This window comes from Phascolarctos cinereus, unplaced genomic scaffold (genome assembly GCF_003287225.1).
Source record: "Phascolarctos cinereus isolate Bilbo 61053 unplaced genomic scaffold, phaCin_HiC Scaffold_2;HRSCAF=192, whole genome shotgun sequence".
Taxonomy (NCBI): Eukaryota; Metazoa; Chordata; class Mammalia; order Diprotodontia; family Phascolarctidae; genus Phascolarctos; species Phascolarctos cinereus.
In genome coordinates this window covers 352081187-352102228 of record NW_027555625.1, presented here as the reverse complement: position 1 = coordinate 352102228, position 21042 = coordinate 352081187, and the positions used below count along the sequence as shown (strand labels likewise).

Genomic DNA, 21042 nt, shown 5'->3' with positions numbered 1-21042 from the left:
AGATGCTGTCCAAGCACTTTTTTTTTTATCATGGCCTTCAGGTAGTCTAATAATTTTTAAATTATCTCTCCTGTATCTATTTTCCAGGCCAGTTGTTTTTCCAATGAGGTGTTTTACATTTTCTTCTATTTTATAATTCTTTTGATTTTGTTTGACTGATTTTTGATGTCTCACTGAGTCATTAGCTTCCATTTGCCCAATTCTAATTTTTAAGGAATTATTTTCTTCAATTAGCTTTTGTTCTTCCTTTTCCATTTGGCCAATTCTACTTTTTAAGGAGTTGTTTTCTTCAGTGGATTTTTTCCCATTTGCCCAATTGCATTTTTTAAGTAATTGTTTTTTCCAGTCAATTTTTGTCCTTCCTTTTCCAAGCTGTTGATTGTCTCTTGCATAGCTCTCATATCATTCCCCAATTTTTCTTCTGTTTCTCTTATTTGATTTTTTTAAATCCTTTTTGAGGTCTTCCAAGAATGCTTTTTGGACTTGAGACTAATTCATATTCTCCTTTGAGGCTTTGCACATAGGCATTTTGACATTGTTGTCCTCTTCTGAGTTTTTGATCTTCCCTGTTGCCATAGTAGCTTTCAGTGGTTTAGGGCTCTTTTCTGTTTTTTGCTTATTTTAAATCTCTTTTGTGAATTTTAAAGTTGAGCTCTGTTCCTGGGGTACAGAGGGCACTGTCCCAAGCTTATTATGCTGGCGGTCTGGGACTTGGTCACTGGCTTTTTATGACACTGCACGAGGGTGGCGTAGCCTACTCAAACCTGTTGTGACAGGGGTTCCTGGGCTGGCAGTTTGCCTTCTGTGCTGTGGCTGGAGGCCTCACAGCTGGCCTGCTGTGCCGCTAGCCAGCTGAGCTAGGACTGAGGGTCCTCTGCTGCTAATTAATACCTTGGGTAAGAGTTTCCCATTTCCTTGCCCAGACACTGCCTGTGCTGGGCTGCACTCTCATTTTACCCAAGTGAGACAGATCTTTTCTGAAGTCTTTCTAAGTTATCTTAAGCTGGAAGTTTGTTTCAGTCTATCTTTTTGTAGGTTCTGTCACTGCAGAATACATTTAGAAGCTGGATTTAACATAGTTCCTGAGAGAAACTGGAGACAGCTCAGGCAACTTCCTGGCTTTTCTCTGCTATCTTAGACCTTATAATTTCTAAAGCACTTTACACATAATCCCTCACTGGGGCCTCAAGGTAGATTCTAACCTGCATTGAGTAAAGATCAGGTCCTTGAAATGTGGAAGTAGGTTCCTACTTCACAACGTTATTGTGAATCTTAATGCTGTTATCCTTATTATTACTGTTATTGTTATAGAAGCTTGGTGAACAATAGGACTAGTTCCCTTTCTTTTGCCCCTAGAGAGGACCAAGGAGATTCCCCAGCATGAAGAGGTCAATGGGAACATTCCAAGCTACCGGGATGGCCAGGAACCATCAGCATTCACCTTCCGGAGGGAGCCAAGCTATTTTGAGATCCCCACGAAAGAGTTTCAGCCTGTCTCCAAGTCCGTGGAGGAACAGGTTCATGAAGTCCCCACGAAGGACGTGGAGCCCGGAGGGGGTGGGGCACACCCAGTGGTACAAAGCCATGCCTCCTTCACCATTGAATTTGATGACTGTAGCCCTGGCAAGGTGAAGATCAAAGATCATGTCACCAAATTCTCCCTGCGACCTCGGCGGCCTCTTGTGAAGGATCCGGCCCCTACTGACATGGTGTCTGCTCAGAGCAAGGTAGCGCATTGGTTGGTACAGAATGATCCTAGCCTGATACGAAGGCCAGGACCTGGGGAGGATGGCTACAGCACCAAGAGTGACCTGCCTGTCCATGTACGGACACTGAAGGGTAAGTAGGACTTACAAACATAGCAGTGTGACTTTGAGTGGGGGAGGGAAAGGGAAGATTTGTGTCTCTGTGTAAGACTCTGTGTGAGACTATGATTCTCTGTTTGCATGTGACTGAGGAAATAGGATACCAGGGTAGGAGTATCACTGATCCTTTTAGCCTTATTCACGATCCATACTTTCCCTTACGCTCTAATCTTCATGGCTGGCCCCCAGAGCTGTTGGCGTCACCCCTTGCCCCCTCTGTCTTATCATAGAATCTCAGAGTTGGAAGGGATCTCAGAGGGCATCTTCCAAGCCATACTTGAGCAGAAATACCCTCCACAAAAGTCCAGAGAGGAGGTCAGCCAGCCCTAGGCCCTCCAATAATGGGAAGCTTCCTTGTGGTAAGACAGTATGCTTTTAACCAGCTGTAATGGGTAGGATATTTCCCTTAGGTAGAGCTAAAATCATCTCTGCAACTTCTCGGTGTTCCTGGTCCTGCTTTCTCAGACCAAGCAAAACCAATCTTATCCGATCTTTGTCCCATAACAACCCGTCAAGGATTTGAAGGCCACTGTAATGTCCTCTCCAAGTCTTCTTGACCCTAAGCAAATGTGTTTACCAACCTAGTCACCTTTCTCTGGACACTATCGAGCTTATCAATATCCTTCCTGAAATGTGACCTTCAGAACTGAATGCATTACTCCATATGCAGTCTGACTAGGCAGGGGATGCTGCTTTTCTTCTCTGCATGCAGCCTAAGACTCCATAGACTTTTTTTTTTAGGCAATTGGGATTAAGTGACTTGCCCAGGGTCACACAGCTAGTATGTGTCATCCATAGACTTTTTGGAGTGGTGGTGGGTGGCCAACGTGGTATTGACAAAGACTTCCTGGAGGAGGAGGTGGCATTTTGGTGGCATCATACTTCTGACTGATGTTGAGCTATAATTCATTAAAATCTCTAGATCTTTACCATATGAACTTTCGTCTTGCCACTTCCCCCATCCTATACTTTTAGATTTTTTTTTAATTTATTTTTTATCTTCTTAATTTATTTTTCTCCATCCTACACATGTACAGATGGTTTTTTGAGCCTGGGTGTAGAACTTTATATTTATCCCTGTTTTCATCATAATAGATTCAGCCAAGTTTTTCTCAAAAGGATTTTACTGGAATTTGAAGAAAAGATAAAATATAAACTTAAAGAGCATGAAATTATTAAGACAGGGAACATAGGAATCTTGTCCCAAGTATCCTAAGATTCATGATCCAGTCTTTGACCAGTAAGATTGTGCTTCCATTCAATAGCCTTCCTTCCCATTTAGCTAGTGATGAGCCTGGCCCTTTGAGAGAGGGTCCTTCCCAGTGCCACCAACTTCTGCTTTCTCTTCTCATTCAAAGCTAGTGCTCTTTCAACCTTTCCACCCACATCAGGGTCGTTTCATCCGTGGCACTATCAAGCCACTACATTAATAAGGTTCTGTCCAGATTGATTGAATCACAGAAAGTCAGAACTGGAAAGAACCCCGGAAATCTGTAGTCTAACTCATTCCTATGCAGAATCCTCTCTCTGACATCCCTGACAAGTAGCTATTCAGCCTGTATTTGAAGACATTCAGTGACAGGTCACCCATTCAGTTGTTGGACAGGTCTAAAATATTTTCCAGTATTGCCTGTAGCAATATATAGTCATCTAATTCCCAACATTCTTCTGAGATAGGATATGTGGTGAGACTCTGTGGTGATGCGTGTGTATGACTGTGTATGAGCGCCTGAGTATGTGTGAATTCCTCCTTTCTCTTTTCTACTCTCGTTGGAATGCTGAGGGCTGTATTCCAGAAAAAAAAATTCAAGTTCAACAAACATTTCTTAAGTACCTACCATGTGAACAGGCCTGTGCTAGGTGGTGGGGAAAACAAAAACATTTAGATAAAATGCAAGTTTTCCTGCGTGGAGCTCATGGTCTAGTAGGAGAATGAGAAACAAGATAGATAATTAAAATACAAAACATGATGAGATTTAGGGTGGTGATGGGCAGCAAGAGTGGGATTGGCAAAGACTTACTGGAAGAGGTGGCATATGTTTTGGGCTTTAAAAAGGTACATAAGAATTCAAATGGTGAAGAGGAGGAGAAAGGGCATTTGAAGCCTTGAGAACAACATGAATAAAGACAACAGATTCGGGGAAATCACAAGAGAGTATTTGGGGACAATGAGATATCAAATGTGACTGTAGTACAGGATACACGGGAGGGAGTGGTAGGAAATAAGGCTGGAAAGGCAGAGAGGCACCAGATTGCGGCGGGTCTTGAATACCAGATATAAGAATTTGATTTTACTTTAATTGCTATTAAAGATTTCTGTGCAGAGGAGTAGGGACCATACGATTATAGACATAGAGTTGGAAGGGACCCCAGTAGCCATCTCAGCCAACTCTCTAATTTTATGAACTAAAAAAAAAACAAACAAGGCTTAGGCAAGTCAGGTGACTTGCCCATGTTACAGGTAACATGTATCAGAGTCATGATTTAACCCAGTCCCTCTGATTTTAGAGTCAATGTTTCCTCTTGCACCATGATATATCCTTAATTAGGAAGATTAGTAAGGTAACAGTATGAAGGATAGAATGGGTATAAAGGGCCATGGGGAAAGTGAGGAGAGTGGAGGTGGGAAGAATTGTAAGGAGTCTATGGTAAAAGTCCTGGGACAGTGCCATACAGGAAACAACAAATATAATCTCACCAACGTCCTGGATCTAAGATTCTATTCCATTGTACTTGTCCAGTCTTTGAATGAGCACCTGTGGTTTCAGTTTTACCAGTCATTACTGTTCCCCCAAGTGCAGATATACTTCACTAGGGGTAAAACTTCTGCACTAGAGGACAAAAAGGGGAAATAAGGAAGTGGTTCATAGATTGGGTAGAAATCAGACCCTTGGGGAGTTTTAGGTAGGGGATGTAGGCAAGAAAAACTAAAGAAACATAATAACAAATATCTAAGTAATGATATAAATTTGTCCCCAGATCAACTGGAATAATTCATGCAGGATATTTTAGGTAGGAGGGTTGATGAGGGCAAACTCTAAGAGTTTTGATAGACTCGTGGGCTTGGGACAGAAGAAACGCCAGTAGAAATGCCTCCCAGAAGGTGTGGGAGGAAATGCAGTATAGAATTGCTTTGGGTTTGAAGTCAGATCCCAGGATTTAGGATTAAATCCCATCTCAGCTACTTACAACCTGTGTGGCCTTAGTCAGTTTTCTAGGTCCTCAGTTTTTCCTTCTGTAAAATGAAGACGTCAAATCTAAGTTCTCTTCTAGCTCTAAATTTTATGATCCATTGCTTAGCACAATATCTACACAATCAATAAGTTATTGATGACTAACTGATTGAATGATTGATCCTATTAGTCAGCTTCTGATTGGGTGAGGCTTTCATGGTAGCAGGGCTGTTCTCACTGTCTACTTCCTGAACTCTTAGGCCACCGGCATGAGGATGGCACACAGAGTGACACAGAGGATCCAGCGGCAGCCTCTTCTCTAAAGGCAGAAAAAGAGGCTTCCCCAGTACCGGTGGCAGAGCCCCCCATGGGAGAGCAGGTCCGACTGCAGCGGCAGATCAAGCGGGACCCTCAGGAAATGCTGCACAATCAGCAGGCCTTTGTCATTGAATTCTTTGATGAAGACACACCCCGTAAGAAACGTTCCCAGTCCTTCACCCACATGCCAGCTGACCCCAAAGCAGACAAGCGCAGAGTGCCAGGGCCCACTGGTGTCTGTGGGGGAATGGCTGCTGTCCCAGGTCCTGCTTCAGGCCGAACATCTGGAAGCACTTCAGGCCCCCAGAGGGCCAGTTCACTCAAGCGAGAGAAGACGGAGGATCGGATAGGTTCAACTTCAACAGCTGCCCGCCCAACACACCGACTCTATGGCAGTGTGGGACGCAGGTCCCGGATGGCTCAGGATTTTGCTGCTGAGTACCTGCGGGAGACTACATCAGCAGGGAGGCCAGGCCCAGAAAAACAGCCACCAGGCTTGCCCGCACCCCTAGCTCCCCGTGTGGTCATCTCGACAGCTCCCCCAGTCCCCCCATCCTCCCCAGCCCCAGTGTCTGCTGACCCCCAGCTGACCAAGTCCCGGAAGCAGGAGGAGGATGACAGTTTAAGTGATGCTGGCACCTATACCATTGAGACGGAGACACAGGACAAGGAAGTTGAGGAGGCACGGAAAATGATTGACCAGGTAGGGCCCAGTGAAAGGGGAAGTGGCATGCTGTGATGGAAAGAGCATGGACTTGGAGTAAAAAGCCTCAAAAGACTTGTTTTAGTCCTTACTCTACCACTTACCAGTTGTGTGAACTTGGACGAGTCCCTTCTCCTATGAGGGAAGGTAGATGTGTCACTAGAAGAGGGTTTTGGGGTATGTGAGATAGGAGTAGATGGTCCTTGTCATTGTTAGCAATTGCTCCAGGGTGGGATGTGAGATGAACAGGGAATCCCTCTTAAACCAAGTCTGTTTCTTAAATAGGTTTTTGGGGTGTTTGAGTCACCTGAGTTTTCCAAGATGACCTCAGCTACCTTCCGCCCAGTTATCCGTGGAGAGAAGGATGAAGCAGGCTCCTCCTCACCCCCCATGGCAGAGGCAGGGGTGGCTCAGCGGCTGGCCATGCTGCAAGAGTTTGCCTCTAGGACCTCAAGCCTGTCTCCTCCAGGCGAGACCCAGGTACAGTGGCCAAAGAGGGAGGAGGAGAGGATTAGGTTCACATATGCTCCTCTCTCTCACTCTCTCTCTCTCTCTCTCTCTCTCTCTCTCTCTCTCTCTCTCTCTCTCTCTCTCTCTCTCTCTCTCTCTCTGTGTGTGTGTGTGTGTGTGTTGTGTGTGTGTCTGTCTGTCTGTCTGTCTGTCTATCTGTCTATCTCTCCCCTTTCCCAAGTGGCACACCAGGACCCCAGTCCCAGAATAGGGCACTATAGGCAGGAAACAGGAGCATGATAGGAAGGAAGGGACTCCAGTATAGCATCAGGTCAGGATTAGATCAACAGCCAAATCACATGGAATCATAGGATTTAGAAGTGGAAGACACTTACCTAATCATCTTGTCCAGTTACCTCATTTTTCAGATTAAAATAAATGAAGCCCAGAAAAAGGAAGTAAATTGTCCAGGGGTCACACAAGCAGTAGAAAGTAGCCAATCCAAGATTTGAACTTAGATCCTCTGAGTCCACATCCAGTGCTCTTTCTATTACATGCAATAATAGTATTACTTAAAATATTTTAGGCTCTAATTTTCTCTTTGTGGGTACTTTTCTGCACCCATCCCCATGGCCCCATTGAAGGTAAGCTTATAGAGGACAGAGATGATTTTTTTCTTTTTTCTTTGTATCCCTATTACTCAGTACAGTACCTTGTGTTTGTTATTCAATTGTCTCAGTCATATCTGACTCTTCATGACTCCATGGGCCTCTGTCCAAGGGTTTTTTGTGGCAAAGATACTGGAGTGCTTTGCTGTTTCCTTCTCCAGTGGCAAACAGAGGCTAAGTGAATGGCCCAAGGTCACACAGCTAGGAAGTATCTGAGGCCAAATTTGAACTCAGGTCTTCCTGACTTGAAGCGCATTGCTCTATCCATTGAGCCACCCAACTGCTTAAGTGTTTGCACTCAGGAAGTACTTAATAACTGTTTCTAGAGTTGAACAATGTAGATCTCAGCCCCTCTGATCCTCAGTAGGTAGCCTTAAATGAATGAATGAATGGTCAAAAAATGGATCTGTCAGGTGGCCAAATTATTGATGAGCCTCTGGGCTTAGAGAGACTGGATTGATTCTTGTAAAACAAGCATATCACTTGTCCTGTACTGCTAGGTGTCAAAGGGCAAAGCATTTCAGGTTTGGGCTCGCTGAACTCATGCTCCATTTGCGTAGTATTCTAAGACTCCAGGATCACTTCCAAGACAAAATGAGTCATTGGAGTGGGACTTGAGTGGAGGAAATGAAATAATGACAGTAATTTTAGTGCTATTAGCAATAGGGATTAAACTTTTGGTTTCACTGGAATAGGAACTTCCCAGATGAGGAAACTCCTTTTACCAATGAAAATTGGCACCTTCTCTGCTACTCAGAGTCTTAAAGAATTGTTGATAGCCCTGAGGTATTCTGTTTTCTTGTCACCTACAGAATCAAGTCTAAACTCTTCCCCTTGTCATTCAAAGTCCTCCACAATTCAGCCCTACCTCCAATTCTCCAACACTTTCCTTCCCTTCTCCCAAACATATTTTCTTCCCCTCCCTCTCCATGCAAGGTAGGCCAGTTGCCCAGGCACTCAAAGTCACACAGGCAGGGTTTGAACCCAAGTCTTCCTGGTTCCAAGGTCAATTTTCTGTCCAGTAGGCCATACTTCTTTTCAGTACTACTGTTTTTATTAATAATGATAATGGCAACTCTAGCATTTAAGGTTCACAAAACCCTTTCGTCACAACAACCCTTTCCCTTCCAGCATTGCTACTTACTACCTGTGCCCCCCAGAGTCAGTCCCTCTCCATCTCCAAGCCTCAGTCTCTGCATGTGTAAAATCAGGGGGTTGATTAGATGGCCTATAAGGTCCCTTCTTGCTTTGTATTTATGATTTTGTAAGCTACAAAATGAGGAAGTTGGGCTGAGAGGCACAAAGTTCCTTTCCAGCTCTAAATCCTGTGACTATGAGATCCATTTTACAGATGAGCAAACGGAGGTTCATGGAGCTAAAGGGTCTTGCTCATAGTCATACAACTAGTAAGTTCCCTGACTCCAGACCCTGTTCTTTCTGAGTCAGTGTCAAGGTCCATCAGAGAAAGGGGTAGGTGGGAAATGATCCCAGGTGGGGATTTTAGAGGGAGTCAGGAACACAGGGAGCCAGGAGATCATTGTGTTTAGGGGCAGGTGGGTATATGGGTTTCAAATACCCCTTTGCCCAGATGATTGGATATAATGAGCTGGCCCCTCAGGGGTCTCCAACCACAGTCACACCAATGGTCACCTTGGCTCACAAATGGGCATTTCTCTTTGTAGGTCCTGCCAGTGTCTGGCTCTCCAGGGAGTCAGAAATGGGTATCCCGTTGGGCCAGTCTGGCTGATAGCTATTTGGATCCGGGACCAGGGACTTTGCTCTCTGAGTCAACCCCCTCTGGCCTGGACTCTGAGACTGGTAAGTCCCTATTTGACTGGAGAGTCAGATTATGACGATAATAACTGATATTTCCTTAGTGGCTTAAGGTTTGTAAAGCCCTTTTCTCACAACAGCCTTGTGAGGTAAGTATCGAATTATTATGGCCATTTTACAGATGGACAACTGAGGCTGAGAGAATGAAGAGACTTAGCCACAGCCACATAATTGGAAAGTTACCTCTGTGGATTTGAACCTATACCATCTGATTCTAAATTCAACTGTTTCCCCAACATCATGCTACTTTAACCCTTTGACTCTGTACTAGTGCCAAGTGGAGCCTAGGACTAGAGGAATTATCAGACCCAGATTAGGTGGTCTGGTCTTTAGGAAGACTCTAACAGTTTCCAGCTGGGGAATAGCAATGCGGATACTGCCTTCCCTATCTTGATTGATTCAACACATTCAGTTTAGCATATGTTTACTGAGTGCCTAGATGTTTACTGAATGTAAGATGTTGCAAGTCCAAAGATAAAGTTAAATCAGGTCCTACCCTCGAGGAGCTTACATTCTGATGGGGAGCAGGGTTACAAAATGGCTTTTAGTTTCTTTCTCCACCCTTTGCATTTCCCTCAGATTCATAACCCTCAGCGCTCTACTGCTAAAATTCAAGATTCTCCTCTTCTCATCTCTCCATATACACAAGCCCCATGCAAAGTGGGGTTGAAATAGAGAAGATTCATTCTATTATTAGGGCATCTGTTTGGCTTCCCTGTGGCACATGGCATGATTTTTATGTTGTTATGCACCTTAGACCATAAAGTTCTAGATATCAAAGCAGACATCTGTAGTGGCACCATCCAGTAATCCCTTTAATTGAGCCAATGAGCAGACTGTAGTGGGAATTTCAGCCTGGGAAAGGAACTGGTTCTCATTGTCTTATCTGAGCTCAATCCTACTTGGAATTTCCTTTCCTTTCTACCTGCTCCTCTTGCTTTTCTTTTTCTTTTCTTTAAAATTTTTTTCATTAATTTATTTTGATTTATCAACAATCACTTCCATAAGCTTTTGACTTTTAAATTTTTCTCCCTCTCTCTCCCCAAGATGGCACGCAATCTGATATAGGCTATACATGTACATTCCTATTAGACATATTTTCACGTTAGTCATGTTGTAAGGAAGAATTGGAACCAATAGGAGGAACCACCAGCAAGAGGAAACAAAACAGAAGAAAAAAAATAGCAAATAGTATGCTTCGATCTGTATTCGAAATCCATAGTTCTTACTTTGGATGTGGATAGCATTTTCCACATGAGACTTTTGGAGATGGCTTAGATCCTTGCATTGCTGAGAAGGGCTAAGTCTATCAAAGTTAGTCATTGCACAACATGGCTGTTACTGTGTACAGCGTTCTCCTGGTTCTGCTCACTTCACTCAGCATCAGTCCATAGAAGTCTTTCCAGGTTTTTCTGAAATCTGCCTGCTCATCATTTCTTATGGCACAATAGTGTTCCATTACATTCACAACTTGTTCAGCTATTCCCCAATTGATGGGCATCCCCTCAGTTTCCACTTCTTCGCCACCACAAATCCTCCTGCTTTTCTTGTCAGTCCCCTAAAGGGACTGACTCTCCATCTCTCTGCCACTTCTATTAGCCCATGCCTATATCCTCCAGTTTCCTTGGATTTTTCTGGCCTTGGTATGTAGAGGCCACCTTCATCACCCTCTGACCTCTGATACATGGGTGAGATTTAAAAAAAGAACTATCAGTTATAAGCAAGGAAGTAAAAGCAAACAGACTTAACAGAGCACAAAATGGTCCTGTCATACAGGCAAGGACTCTTATTCTAAAATGCCCCTAAACTGTCAATAGACAAGAGGAGAAGATTCAGGCACTGATGTCAGAGAGGTCAAAGCCTGGGAGAGATCTTGACATTCTGTCCTAGAGGCTCCTAGTCAGGCTGGGGAGATAAGAAGTGAGACGGACAACAACATAAGACCATGTGTGACCTTGGGCTGAAATACGAGTTGGTTTCTCAGGGAGGTAGTGCAGGCTGGAATAGTCAGAGAGGACTTCCTGGAGGAGATAGGTTTTGAGCTTGAAGGATAGATAAGGTTTAGATAATAGGGTGGCAAGAGGAGAGGTTGGTGAAGAGATTAGCTTGCCTGGGATAGAGGGGGAAGGAAAAAAAAGACATGTTCGGGAGGAGAGAAGGAAAGTTTAGAGTTGAAGGTAGGGCTGGATTTTGAAGACCTTTCAGTGCCAGGAGGAGGAGTTTGGACTTTATTTTATAGGCAGTAGAGAACCAGAAAGATCTTCATTGGGTCCCTAATTTGGGAAAGAAGCCCAGTTCCCTAGAGGGGCTATTGATTTTATCCTTAGACATAGGAGAAGGTTCTCCTGGGACCCTTGTCTATCCTATTTCCTTTAAGCCATTTTTTCAGCAGGAACAAATGTGAATTGGGGGTACTTGAGTATCCCACAGTCCTAGTCCAACCTTGTGGATATGCTGGGTGATTAATAGAGAACCCTGGATTCCATACACCCCTTTGGGGGAGAGAAAGTTGGTGATTTGGGGTGGGGATGATAAAACTTTGCAACATTGTCATAACCTAACTGTGCTCCTGGGGGCGGGGGACAGGATGTGAATGGGCCAGATTTTCTTTTAATGGATCTGTCACTTCTGCTCTCACAGATGTCACCAACCACAAAGTTGGGGAGTTGGAGCCAACTTTGCCTTCCAGAACACGAAGACTACTCCCCCAACTACCCCCAAGTGACAAAGCAGAAAGTCCTGTGCTGACTGGATTAATGGGGACAGAACCCTACCCTGAAGTCACCAAGAGAAATGCAGCCAAGAATCCAGCCTCAGAATCCTACGAGAACCCGGTGGACCACTTGTTCATTCAAGAAGATCTGGACCCAGACAGTCTCAGTGATGGAAGTCAATCAGATGATGGGCTTGGGCCTGGGGAGAGAAAGAATGATAGTGTCCAGAGGCCAGAGTGGCCCCGGGGCCAGCAGCATTCACCAGTGGCAGAGCTTCAGCATTCTAAACCCAAAACAGCAGGGGAGCCAGCCCCCATGTCCTTCTATATTGGAGATGAAAACAAGGAACCCAGCTTCCCCTCCAAACTCTCCCCAAGTACCCCACCATCCCGAGCCAACAAGGAACCTGTGGATCAGGAGTCATCCCCCTTGCGGCCAGTCAGCAGCTCCCCTTCCCTGAGGTCCAGAGCCAAGGAGGAGAATGGTACATATATCAGCGTGACAGGGAAGATGACTATTTCCCTACAGACCAACCAGTCCCCAGAACAAGAGAGTTCGGCAGGGGTAGCAAAGGAGGCCCTATCCTTTGTCCGTCAGGAGAGCTTTACCAAAGAGCGGGCAAGCAGCGGCATTGCTCCCAACAGGCTCCCCCACATATCCAGCCATCCCCTCCTGAAGGACTTGGAGGCTGCCCGGGCCACCCGCATGGACTACCACACTCAGGATACACACTTAATCTTGAAGGAGACGGAGACGGCTCTTGCAGCTTTGGAAGCCAAGATCCTTGCCAAGTCCCCTGGGGAGGATGCCAGGAACACCTCTACACAACCAGAGGATTCCTTATCAGGTGACTCTGATGTGGACACATCTAGCACGGTTAGCCTTCGCAGTGGGAAGAATGGGTCCAGCCAGACCCAGAAGGGCAAGGTGGCGGTGGGCAACGGCCCGCAGAAAGAGCGGCCATCATCTGCGCCTTCAGTCCAGGATTCTAGTAATGGTGGCCTCGTGCCCAGTGCCCGTGAACGGCTCTCAGAGAAGCAGCGTCGCCCAGGGCCAGCCCCAGAAGGAACTCGGCGCTTCCAGGTTAAACGTAACAATGGAACCCGTGGATCTCTGGACTTTACAGATGAGGAGCGGGTGTCTGGTCACCCCCACGTATCTGGTCCGGATACCATCGCTTCAGAACCTGAACATCCATCAGCAGCGACGGTCAGACCCACACCCCGGAGGAAGCCCACAGCACCGCCTCCTTCTCCTTCGGCCACGAAGGAAGAACACAGCCGGGTCTCTGCCAACGTGCAGAAGGTGCAACAGATTCTCACAAGGTCTAATAGCCTGTCGACCCCACGGCCCACTCGGGCCTCCAAGCTTAGGCGGGCGAGGCTTGGGGATACCTCAGACAATGAGGGGGCTGAGAACGAAAGGGCCACTGCATCCAACCCTGAGGCCACGACCAAGCAGGCCACAGAGGGCAAGAAGCTGTCCCGCCTGGACATTCTTGCCATGCCCCGGAAAAGGGCTGGTTCATTTACAGTGCCCAGTGATTTGGAGTCAGCCCCAGCCCGGACAGGCTTCTCTGGAAGGAGTGTTGAGTCCTACTACTCAAGCCGAAAGTCGACCATGTCAGAAGCTCGAGCAGCAGCCAGGAAAACAGCAGCAGCTGTGGCTGCAGCAAAACAGCCTTTCAACAGGGCTCGCTCAGGCAGTGCCCGATATTCCTCCTCTTCTAGTAAGTCTCTGCCTCTGGTGGGGCCAATGGTTGATCAGGTCAACAGTGTCCACTTCTCAGACACCGAATCAAGATGATGGGCATTAGAAGAGATGGGTTCTGATGCGTTTTGGGGCCCTAAAATCTTTCCCTAGATCAGGAGTTCTTAACTTGGGGTCCATGAACTTATTTTTAAATATTTTGATAACTGTGTTTAAGTATGATTGGCTTCCTTTGTAATCTTATGTATTTTATTTTATGTATTGCAAAACATTATTCTAAGAATGTATTCATGGGTGTTACCAGGCCGTGAGAGAGGCCTATGATACAAAAATGGTTAAGAACTCCTATTCTAGAGGTAATCTCAGTCATTATGATGTTACCTGCTCGGTGCTTAGGACTTAACACTGGAAGAGAGAAGGAGGGTGAGATGTGGCCATACCCCTAGAGAGCTCTAGTGTGAGGAAGACATGGTCTGGCCCTCTCAAATCTGTTTGTCTGCTCAAAGTGGGAGAAACACAGGTTATGTGTATTTTTTATATCTGTAGATATACAAAAATGATAGCAGCCAACGGTGGCTTTTATGGTGGCATCCACAAAATGCTGGAGGTTTGGAAGGGAAATTCCAGGTGTGGTACTTGTGTGGAGACAGTTGCCTTATTCTGTTTCCTCTGTGATGAGCAATATCTCTCACCTGTGCAAGCCTCACCTTGGTTTGCTTGGTCTCCCTATGGTACCGATAACCCTTGACTCAGGGCTGAGTTCCTGTTATGACTCATTGTAGATCAACAGGGTGTCCTGAAGATCAGAGGTGCTTCTTAGATGAAGAGAGGGGAGGGGCATAAGAGGAGGGTATGGGCCCCAGGGAAGGAAGGAGAGGAGAGGGAGCAGTATTAGAGGTGGTCTGGGGAGGGGTGTCAGAGGTGGTCCAGTGGCCTGGTTGTGCATCTGTTCTCTTGCATCCCTTCTGCTGTCTTATCTGTGAAAACAATGCCTTCCTCTTTTGTGTTCAGCCATGTGTTTGCCATATTGCAATCCTCCTTTGAAGATGATAAGTATTATAAATTCCACGGGGCTGTCTTCACTCATCTCTGTACCTAGAGGGAAAAGCTAGGGCCCTCAAAGGCAGATGCCCCTTGCCTTTCTTTTCAAATTGTTAATGAAGTTGGTCACTGCCAATGACATGCAGAGGCCACCCCTGGGATATCCAAGACTGGCCCAGAACATGTTCCTGGCTTTTCGTGACAGCTAGGGCTCAGCCCCAGGTCATCCATTAAACCCCAGAAAAGAGCTAGCGCTTCAATCTTATTCCAAATGAATTGGTTTTTGGTTTATAAGACCCTGGGGGCTCCAGGCAAGGATTTTTGTTTTTTATCTTTTCCCTTTCCCCTTCCCTGCCAGCTGTTAGCAGTGCCTTGCTAACCAGACTCTCCTTCCTCCTAAGTCAGCTTCTACTAACCACCTTCTCTGGTGGTGTGTCCATGCTGAATTGGCTTGGGATTTCCTCTCTCCCTTCTCTGCACCTCCCTGAAGAAGGTGGCCTTACTTGGGGTGGGCCATAGCATGAGGTGGTTTTACCAGATCCCAGGCTGGAGTCTCTGTCTAGGCAGGGAGAGAGGCTGCCAAAGTGCAGAAGCTTGTACATTGGCTGAGCCAGACTTGTCATTACTTCCTGGGACCATTTACTGTTTTGGTAGGAAACCTGCTCTCCAGGAGTTGCATGAGGGGCAGCCCTTTGGGGAGGAGGGGGCAGTAGGTGAGACAGCCTGGCTTTCTTGGGGGAAGGAGAGACCAAATGAAAAGGGAAGCTTTGGCGTCTCGGTGCCTCCCCCCTCCTGGACTTCTGGGTGAGCACAGCCCCTCCTGCTGCTGCCGTTGCTGCTGGAATTAAAATCTTTAAGAAATAAACAGTTTATGGAACCTCAGAGTCTTAGAACTGATGGGACTTTAGTGATTGTCTAGTGCAGTTTCTTTCATTTTACAATTCAACTTAGCATCTCTTTACTGATCCCCCATGTACCTAGCCCTTTGATTGGCAGGAGGAGCAGACCAGGTCCCTGTCCTTAGGGAGCCCACAATTTATTGAGGGGATAGAGAGGAGGAGATCTGAGCCTTGTCTTTTGGGACACACAGGGCTCACAAATAGGGAATGATTCACCTAACAAGACAAAATATAGAATTCTTCAACAGTCAGAGCCCCTCTAGTTTGGGCATGGTTCCTCCACCTTCCTCTTGGTCAACTTTCAGCAGTAATATACCTGCCTTGTTCCAGATGGGGCTAGTTCCCTCTACTGGATGGTCAGTAGACCAGGACAGCAGCTTGGATGGGTTGGCCTGGGAGAGTCCAGCAGGTGGACCAAGGGCAGCCCACACTTGCCTGCATGCAGCATGGGGGAGAATGTCACTTGCCCCTCCTTGGGGAACCTAACTTTCTTTCATCTCTCCCACAAGGGCCACCTTTCTCTTCCTGTCTGGATGACATGGGGTGGCTTTGGGCTGTTTCTAATTTCCTGGGCCTGGTTTGGGTGTCCATGGAACTTCCCTGGGAAGATATGGGACCCAATGTAGACAAGAAGCTCCCCTTCCTTATGATGGTGACTTTGGGGATGTCTGAGGAGCTCCAGTAGTAGCTTTGGTACTGCAGGTGTTCCTGTGAAGAAGGGCTGATGAGAGTTCACATGTGTCCTCTACAGACCAGCTCTACTTCCATTCTAGGTAATTCAGCTAATTAGTGTGGGCAAATTATAGAACGTTTTAGTTGAAAAGGACCTTTGATTTCCTCTAGTTCAATCTCGTCATTTCATTTTTGGCGAAACTGCCTAAGACCACACAGCCAATACGCTAGATGGATCCTGAAGCCAAGTCTGCTAACTGTTAAGCCCATTAATTGCTATGTCTTCTTGGTCCAGGAAGCTCATGACACCCAAACCTTTTCCTTCTCTTTAGGGCCTCTGAGAGATTCTAAGCGGCTCCCTCCCCTACTTTGTTTTGCACTGTTTGGTTTATTCAGTTTGGTTTGGCCTTGGCTGCCTGGGCTCTGAATTCCTTTCTGTTTTTGTCCTCCTTGTGTCTGAAACCAATTCATTTGTCTAAGACGCCCGGCGGAGGCAGCAGGGGTCAGATTGCACATCCACCTCGGAGGAGGAATACGGCTCCACCCACAGTTCTCCCAAACACAAACGCTCCCATGCCTCAACAGCCACTCAGACCCTGCGGGCCACCAGCCAGGGCCGGGCCAGACCCTATAATGGGCGGGACACAGATGAGGATGATGAGGATGACGGGCCCGAGCACTACAACTTCATGGTACAGACAGCAGAGATCGCTGAGATTGCCAGGTGAGTATAAGGACTCTGGGAAGCCCCTAGAATCCTAGAACTTCAGAGCTGAAAGAAACCTCAGAGGATATCTAGTTCGACCTAGAATAAAGCAGAAAGTGTTCCCCAAATGATAATTGGGTTTAAATCCTGTCTCTGCCACTTATTTACTGTTACCCTAGATACGTCACCTAACTTATCTGCATCAGAGTGTCTGCCTCTATAAATAGCGGCTGGACTAGTTATTTGCTGTGTTACCCTAGGCAAGTCACTAACCTATCTGAGTCAGAGTTTCCTCCTCTATAAACACAGTGGATGAACTAGATCATCTGTCAGTTCCCTTCCAGCTCTAAATCCTATGTAACTCTATGGTCTTCTAAACTGTGCTCATAGGCTTGAATTGATAGGGAACTTATTACCTATGTGGAAGGGAAAGATATGAAGAGTTTGGGGAGAGGGATCCTTTATTTAGTTTTTGTCAAAAATGTGATATGCTCATTTCCCATCATTTCCCCATTTTCTGTGTGTGGACCATCTACTTGTGCCAGTGGTAGCTTCTACAAAGTTCCACCTAGCTCCTTAGACATACCCAGACCCTCTCTCTAATGTCATTTAATGCAAGTCCTAGGGAGAGGGACTTATTGTGGCCACAGAGTAATGAATAGTCAGAGAAAGGCTGACTTTTCCCTGCCCCCCTCACATTTTCTTCCTCCTGTCAGTTCCTAACAGTCTAGTGCCCAGTCCAAAAGACCTTGAATTTTGGATTCTTTGCTGTTTGGGATTGTCTGTGCTTAGATGAGGGAAGGCTACATTGAGAAGGTAGCTGGGCTTTGGAGAAAAGTCAGGAAGCAACTTGCATGGTAGAGGAAGCTCTTGGTTTAGAGTCAAGAGACCTAACACTGGCCACTTCACCACTATGAACCTCAGTTTCCTTATCTGTAAAAAGAAGAGAAGAATAATTCATGCACTGCCTACCTCTTGGGGCTGGCACATTTATAAAGTGCTTTGTAAAACTTAAAGTGCTATTGCTGTGTTTACTAATATTATCGAAAACAACCAGCAGAGATGGTGGGGGAGGGAGTCTAGAAATAGGAAGCTATAGGACATGTTGGGGGAAGAGGGGAAAGTAAGTTATCCAACCTGACCAGGTGTTTAAATATGTGAAAAGAAGTGGCATTAGGCAAAGTTAGGAAGGTAGGTTGGTTTTGACATTGGAAACAACTTCCTGGGTTTAAAAGCCTTGCTTCACTCGGATACCCAAATATAGGCTTTGAGGAGCCATTGTTGTTGTTGTTTTTCATCAGTACTTAAATGTTTTTAGGACCATAGGATTATTATAGATTAAGAGCTAGAGCTCCCTTGGAAAAACAACGGACCTGAAAAGTAGATCCAGGAGAGAGAACTTAAAAATTAATGGACTATCTGAAAGCCATGATCAAAAAAAAGAGCCTAGACGTCATCTTTCAAGAAATTATCAAGGAAAACTGCCCTGGTATTTTAGAACCAGAGGGCAAAATAGAAATTGAAAGAATCCACAGATCTCCTCCTGAAAGAGATCCCCAAAGGAAAACTCCTAGGAATATTGTAGCCAAATTCCAGAGTTCCCAGGTCAAGGAGAAAATATTGCAGGCAGCCAGAAAAAAACAATTCAAGTATTGGGGAAACACAATCAGGATAACACAAGATTTAACAGCTCCTACATTAAGGAACCGCAGGGCATGGAGTATGACATACTAGAAGGCAAAGGAGATAGAACTACAACCAAGAATCACCTACCCAGCAAACCTGAGTATAATCCTTCAGGGTGAAAAATGGTCATTCAGTGAAATAGAGGACTTTCAAGCATTCCTGAGGAAAAGATCAGAGCTGAATAGAAAATTTGACTTTCAATACAAGACTCAAGTGAAACATGGAAGAGGTAAACAGGAAAGAGAAATCATAAGAGACTTATTAAGATTGAACTGTTTACATTCCTGCAGGGAAAGATGATATTTGTAACTCATGAGTCCTTTGTTAGTATTAGGGTAGTGGGAGGGGAAAAAATTATATGTATGTATAGATAGATAGAGGGCACAGGGTGAGTTGAAGATGAAGGGGTGATATCTAGAAAGTAAAATTAAGGGATGAGAGAGGATTCTATTGGGAGAAGGAGAAAGGGAGAAGTAGAATGGTGTAAATTATCTCACATGAAACAACAAGAAAAGGCTTTTACAGTAGAGGGGAAATGGGGGAAGGTGAGGGAATGAGTGACTCTTATTCTCATAGGATCTGGCTTAAGGAGGGAATAACATACACAATGGGTATGGAAATCTGTCTTACCCTACAGGAAAATAAGGGGAGAAGGGACAAGAGAGCAGGGGGTTGATAGAGAGAGGCAGATTGGGGGAGGGGATAATCAAAAGCAAACACTTCTGAGGAGGGACAGGGTCAAAAGAGAGAATAGAATAAATGGGGGGTAGGACAGGATGAAGGGAAATACACTTAAGTTTTTCACAACAGGACTACTATGGAAGTGTTTTTCATGACTACACATCTATGACTTGTATCGAGATGCTTGCCTCTTCAATGAGGGTGGGTGGGGAGGGAGGAAGGGAGAAAATTTGGAACCCACAGTTTTAAAAGCACATGTTAAAAATGAAAACAATGAAGAGCTAGAGCTCCCAGATCTACTTATCAAGCCCTAACCTCTCTCAGTCTGTCTCAAGTCTTCAGTTGCCTATCGGATGTCTCAAACTGAATGTCCCAAAGACATGTTAAACTCAGTATATCCAAACAGACTCATCATCTCCCCCAAACTCCCCCCCTTTCTAATTTTCCTGTTGCAGTCAAGGGTATCACTACCCTCCCAGTCATCCTCACTCTCAACCCCTATATCCAGTCACTTAGGCAGCAGTGAATGAAGTGCTAGTGCTGGAGTCAGAAGACACGAGTTAAAATCTTGCCTTAGAAATGTAACTGCTGTGTGACCCTAGGAAAGTCACTTAACCTCTGTCTACCTCAGTTTCCTCTATATAAAATGGGATTAATAATAGCACCTACTTCCCAGCATCATCGTAAGGATGAAATGAGATCATATTTGTAAACGTGCTTAGCACAGTGCCTGGCAGTTACCAAGTGCTTAAGAAGTTGGTTCCCTTCCCTTCCTTTCCCAATCAGTCCAAAGTCCTGTCAGTTCTACCTTTCCAGCATCTCTCATGTACACCCCTTTTTCTCCTCTGACACTGCTACCACCTTGTACAGGTGCTCATCACCTCAAGACTATTGTGGTAGCTTGCTGGTTGGTCTCCCCTTCTCAGATCTCTCCCCATTCCATCCTGTCCTCTACTCAGCTGTCAAATTGATGCAAGTCCCCTACTCCGTGAACTCTACTGGCTTCCTGTTGCCTCCAAGATCAAATATAAAATCCCGTGTGGCTTTTAAAGCTCTTCATAACCTAGCTCCCGCCTGCCTTTCCAGTCTTCTTACATTTTATATTCCCTTCTCTCTTCATTCCTCCCCCGCCACCCATGCCCTCCGTAATACTCTGTGATCCGCTGGCCCTGGTCTCCTTACTGTTCCTGGGAGAAGATGTTCTATCTCCAGACTGTGCATTTTCACGAATTGTCCCTCATGCTTGGCGTGCTCTCTCTCCTTCTCTGCCTCCTGGCTTCAAGTTTCAGCTAAAATCCCACATTCTGCAAGAAACCTTTCCCAGTCACTCTTAATGTTAGTGCCTTCCCTCTGTTGACTATCTCCAATTTATCTTGTCTATAGCTTGTTTATACATGGTTATTTGCATGTTGGTTCCCTTATCAGATCATGAGTTCCTTGAGAACAATCTCTTGCCTTTCATTGTATCCCCAGTACTTACATAGTAGATGCCTTAATAAATGCTTGTTGACAGACTGGAGGGGTCCTTAGAAGTCATAGAATCTATCTTGCTCATTTTGCAGATGAGGAAATTGAATGCCATAAATGCCAAGTCACTCATAGTGACATAGATAGTAAGTCTAAAGCAGGATTTGAACTCAGATTTTCCTGATTCCCAATCCTGGAAGTATTCTTTTTCCCTATATCAAGGATCTGGAGTTCTCATCAACCTGGGAATTTCTCTCCATCAGTACAAATCACACTCCCTCTCTTGTTTGGGAGATGGGCTTTGAGAGTTGTTGAGGAGGAAAGTTCATCACCCTGTGGCCAGCCTCTGTCACTAGGTCTGTGTTTTCCAGCATGGCAGGACCAGCCAGTAACATAGTGACTTCAGTGACATAGCCTTCAAGAACCAAGGCTTTTCCACCAAATAGCAGTGAGACA

At 45.5% G+C, this 21042-nt stretch overlaps 1 protein-coding gene across 7 annotated transcripts in view; it reads left to right on the top strand.

Annotated features, from left to right (window-relative positions):
- Positions 1–21042, top strand: part of CEP170B (centrosomal protein 170B) — a 118231-nt gene that overhangs the window by 70462 nt on the left and 26727 nt on the right. For 6 of the 7 annotated variants that reach the window (XM_078150379.1, XM_078150376.1, XM_078150377.1 and 3 more), the window contains 6 exons: positions 1357–1839; positions 5299–6059; positions 6345–6539; positions 8860–8995; positions 11651–13453; positions 16527–16770. In XM_078150379.1, the coding sequence (XP_078006505.1) occupies positions 1357–1839; positions 5299–6059; positions 6345–6539; positions 8860–8995; positions 11651–13453; positions 16527–16770 (3622 nt within the window). The remainder of the gene's footprint in view (positions 1–1356; positions 1840–5298; positions 6060–6344; positions 6540–8859; positions 8996–11650; positions 13454–16526; positions 16771–21042) is intronic. The other variant, XM_078150378.1, reaches the window with a different exon arrangement.